Source organism: Haliotis asinina, chromosome 3 (assembly GCF_037392515.1).
Source record: "Haliotis asinina isolate JCU_RB_2024 chromosome 3, JCU_Hal_asi_v2, whole genome shotgun sequence".
Taxonomy (NCBI): domain Eukaryota; kingdom Metazoa; phylum Mollusca; class Gastropoda; order Lepetellida; family Haliotidae; genus Haliotis; species Haliotis asinina.
The window spans coordinates 40,630,031-40,634,033 of NC_090282.1; the positions used below are offsets into that span (position 1 = coordinate 40,630,031).

At 40.7% G+C, this 4,003-nt stretch overlaps 1 protein-coding gene across 1 annotated transcript; it reads right to left on the minus strand.

Annotated features, from left to right (window-relative positions):
• Positions 1-643: 643 nt before the first annotated feature.
• LOC137278887 (neuropeptide FF receptor 1-like) lies at positions 644-1,893 on the minus strand. The gene has a single exon (XM_067811387.1). It carries the CDS (start codon positions 1,889-1,891, stop codon positions 644-646), a length of 1,248 nt encoding a protein of 415 aa, XP_067667488.1. The 5' UTR covers positions 1,892-1,893.
• Positions 1,894-4,003: the final 2,110 nt, after the last annotated feature.

A 4,003-nucleotide genomic window follows, 5' to 3' on the forward strand; every position in this document is an offset into this window, starting at 1 on the left:
TGCGTTGACATTTCTTACGTACAAAATAGCACATTACCTAAATTTTGCACGTTTTTGTCAATCATTCAAGTTTCCACCAAACAATGAAGCATTACTGACCAAGAAACACGACAAATCACTGTCCTAAAACAAAGAGTGCTTAATTAAGTTACGTTATATAAATTATCTCACTCACATGAAACAGGAAACAGGAATCTTTGCATTTAGTATGTGCATGAGTTACTACAAGGTAACAAATGGCTGAAAAGTATCACAAGCTTGTTTGCAAATGAGTCTGCGGCAGTTTGTACATCAGTTAGAGTGTCAAGAAAAAACAATTGCAGGTTGTAGGAGAAAGAGCTAACATGGAGCATTTTTATTAAATAATGTATCTTCAGGTCAAACGACCTTTCCAACAGTCTCGACAACAGATCCATTGGTCTCTATTACCCATGGTGTTCTGTTATGATATTGTTTGGAAAAAAATATGCAAGAAATGTATACAGCTATGTTTTTACAATTTAGATAACATATTCTGCATCCGCGTATACTGAGTCAGTATGTCTCTACGTTCCTGTGACTCATATTCGAACAATATCAAAGCGGTACACCCTCGAGATGGGCATCAGACAGTGTTCCCATTAGTGGAATCGAACCCGGATCTTCAACGTAGTGAGCTCTCAGATACCGTACCTGTGGCATAACATGTAACCTTTCTCCAAAGGAGTCTAACTTCCCGTCGGAAATACACATTACAAAAGCCGTATATGATCGGATTGGCGGCACTGTTGATGAAAAACGACCTCAAGAACAAAGTGTACAGCATCAGCACAGTTCCTTGAATGCCTGCAAACGTTTCCTCGGAGATGTGTCTGGCCACCATTAAACTCAGGTGAGGAAGAAAACTGAGTACAGATACAAGGGTGATCAGAAACAACATAAACAGTGTCTTGTGTGACAGCTTGCTTGCTGATGAGGGATTTGTAATTGGCGTGCTAGCAGCATGTGTATCTGCTGGTGGGATCAAGACGGTAGAGGTGACTTTCGGGGAACTCATTTCTTCATCTGTTTCACAACTTCCTTGACCATGGCTACTCTGTTTGTCGGTTGATGGCCTCGATTCTGATTCAGATGTTACACACGTGTTTTCAACGACACCAGCCTCCACACTAAAAGACACAACAGGTTTGTGTATCTGCTGCTCTGGGTTCTGCCTGGCTCTGTTCTTGTTGAAGAATGTCGTACGTCTATCAACCTGCCTCCATATTAGACTATAGAGGACAACTAGGCACACCATTACAGCCACAAAAAGAAAAAACTGAGCACCAGTATAGATACGTACATATGGCGTCCCACTGTAGTCGTCTGCTATCGAACAAACGGAACCGTTGATGTTGATGTTGTCTGTTGCCATTGTCACTTCGCCAGAGATAACGGCAGCCGGTAAGGCGACAATCAAGGACATAACTGAACACATAAGGATTGTGGCTTTAGCATCTAACCATGTTGGCTGTCTTTGAAAAGGTCTACAAATCTTCCTGTACCTGTCCACTGCTACAGTTAGGAGGATGAACCCAGAAGCATACGTTGTAAATGCCGTGATTACTCGCATAACTTTGCACAGGCCGTAGCGTGCTATTGTGTATCTATGTCTCATGTCAGCTATTTCATGAGGTATGCATATGCCACAGTTGATAAGGTCAAATATTGCCAGGGCTATTATATATCTATTGGTGGGGCTTGGTTTAAACTTGGCAATGTACACGTAACAGACAAGAGAATTCCCCAAGGAACCTAACAACATCAGAACAACAAGAAACAAGATGGCGGGCAGAACCTGGAGGGCGTAACGATCATCATAATCATGAAGGAAAGTCTCAGTGTCGTACTGGAAACTGATGTTCTCCATCATGTGCAGAGGCTGCTGGAACATCTAAATGATGGATGGGAAAACCGCTCGTCTCGCTCGACCTGAAACAGTAAAGACTGTGCATGCATGAGTGTGTCCACCAAAAGACCTTCCACTACGTTCAACATACAAGACATATACAACATTGTATATTTTCTCTTGTAGTAAAATGTGAGGCTCTGTTGTAACTGATACTGAAAACCCGCCATGATATTCTGATGGCGTCTTGGATTTTTTTACCGCTAGGTATTTATGGAATCATGGATTATTCTTCCTGTTATTTAGATGGGTCTATCTGTTGTAAGTACATTTGGGGACATCATGTACATGGTTTACTCATGACAAAGCAGCGGAAGATCAAGTTACTAGATTTTACACCCTGCAGCAGTACCTCTCCATAACGTTTTCTCTCAGAGTTCATTTTAGTTCTGTGACAACTTTCACTTATTATCCCATCCGTTTCAACGTCTCGAGACAGAGTCAATGGATATCATTTGACGCCCCTTTTAGCAGCAACGTCATGGCGGGGGACACCACAAATGCGCATGTGCTCCATACATTGTACCAATGTTGGGAATCGAACCCGGACATTCAGCGTGAAGACCACTTTAACCATTAGGCTACCCCCACCAACCCAACTTCTGATGTGCTACATGATAAAGATAGTCTTTGTTTCATCTTCATTTAGCTAGGATGGCTTGAGAAAGCAAAGGTCACTCATGGATTCATGAGCATTGATACTACCGTCCATTTACCTCTCTATCTGCTGGACATGATTCATTGCGAATGTGCTTCGTTTGTAGATTGCATGTGCAACAAGATATCTCTGGAAGATATCCTGTCTATGTTGATAGATACAAACAACATGTGTTTACTGTGTGTCCATTTCACACCCAGACTTCACATTTGCGAATTACTGTTCCTTCGCCACTTCTTCTAACTGACTTGGAGCACTGGAGCATTTTCAAAAGACAGAACTCGCTCGAGAACCACTTTAATTTTTGCATTGAGTGCAGGCACTCCAAGTCACTTCATATTTGTTTTTATATTTGTTGCTGGCTACATCTTTGTACATCCAGGGGGTTAAACACATTTCTGACATCGACTTGTTTGCTGACCTTGGGACTGGATCATTCTTGCTCATTTCTTTACGAGATATGAAGCGATCGACAATGAAAGTTGCTTGGACCAAGCTCTTTCATAGTCTTTGTTGATCAGGGGCGTTGATGGCCTCAATTGTACTTTTCAGCGCAGTGCACAAAGTAGATCAGTTGGTGCTGGCATGAAGATTGGGTTGAATAGCACAGTTCAGCTGCTGTATTGCGTTGCTTCCTTGCTAAAGGGGTCATTTACAATTATACCTTAAAAGTAAACGATGATGACACCATTTGATATTTCCGACCGACATTGAAATATTTAGGGTTTCGTAAAATATGGATGCTTTATCTTCATTTTACCCGTAGGGACAGGGGGTTGTTTGCTAAAACATACATGCTTAGCGAACAATTTCAACTACAACTGACTTACAAAAGTAGTCAGTTGAAAGTTGTCATAAAATATGATGGTATTTCAGTGAGTCTATACTTGTTCTAACTGGAGTCTCACAAATATCAGGGGTGTATATTGTTTCATTTTGTGTTAAGCAGATACCCCAAGCATGGGTTGCTGAAGGCCTTTACTATCCCGAGACCTTCACGGGTGATATCATTTGAAGGGGCACAAACAGTGTTTTATATATTTGGATAAGTTGACGATGAGTGGTTATTAATCACTTTTTATGAGGAAAAGAAATTAAGAGATTGGGGTATTCACCCAGAAATATTTTGATAAAATAAGTTTACTTTGTTCAACAAGTGATGGACATAGCAAAAAAATGGAATTCGGCATTTCAAAAAGATTAAAAGTTCGGTTTTCTTTCAAAGTTAGCTAGCGCATTGTTTCTCATAGTAGGCTATGATTTGTTGTTTTAAATTTGGGTAGCGAGATTCTACTGTGAAAGGATACTCAGATAAGCTTCAGGAAGAAGTGCATTCTTATACGTTGAATACTAGATTCCTTCTGATGGATGATTAATACTTGAATTCCAAACTTGTACAAAGTGGTCTAAAAGGATTC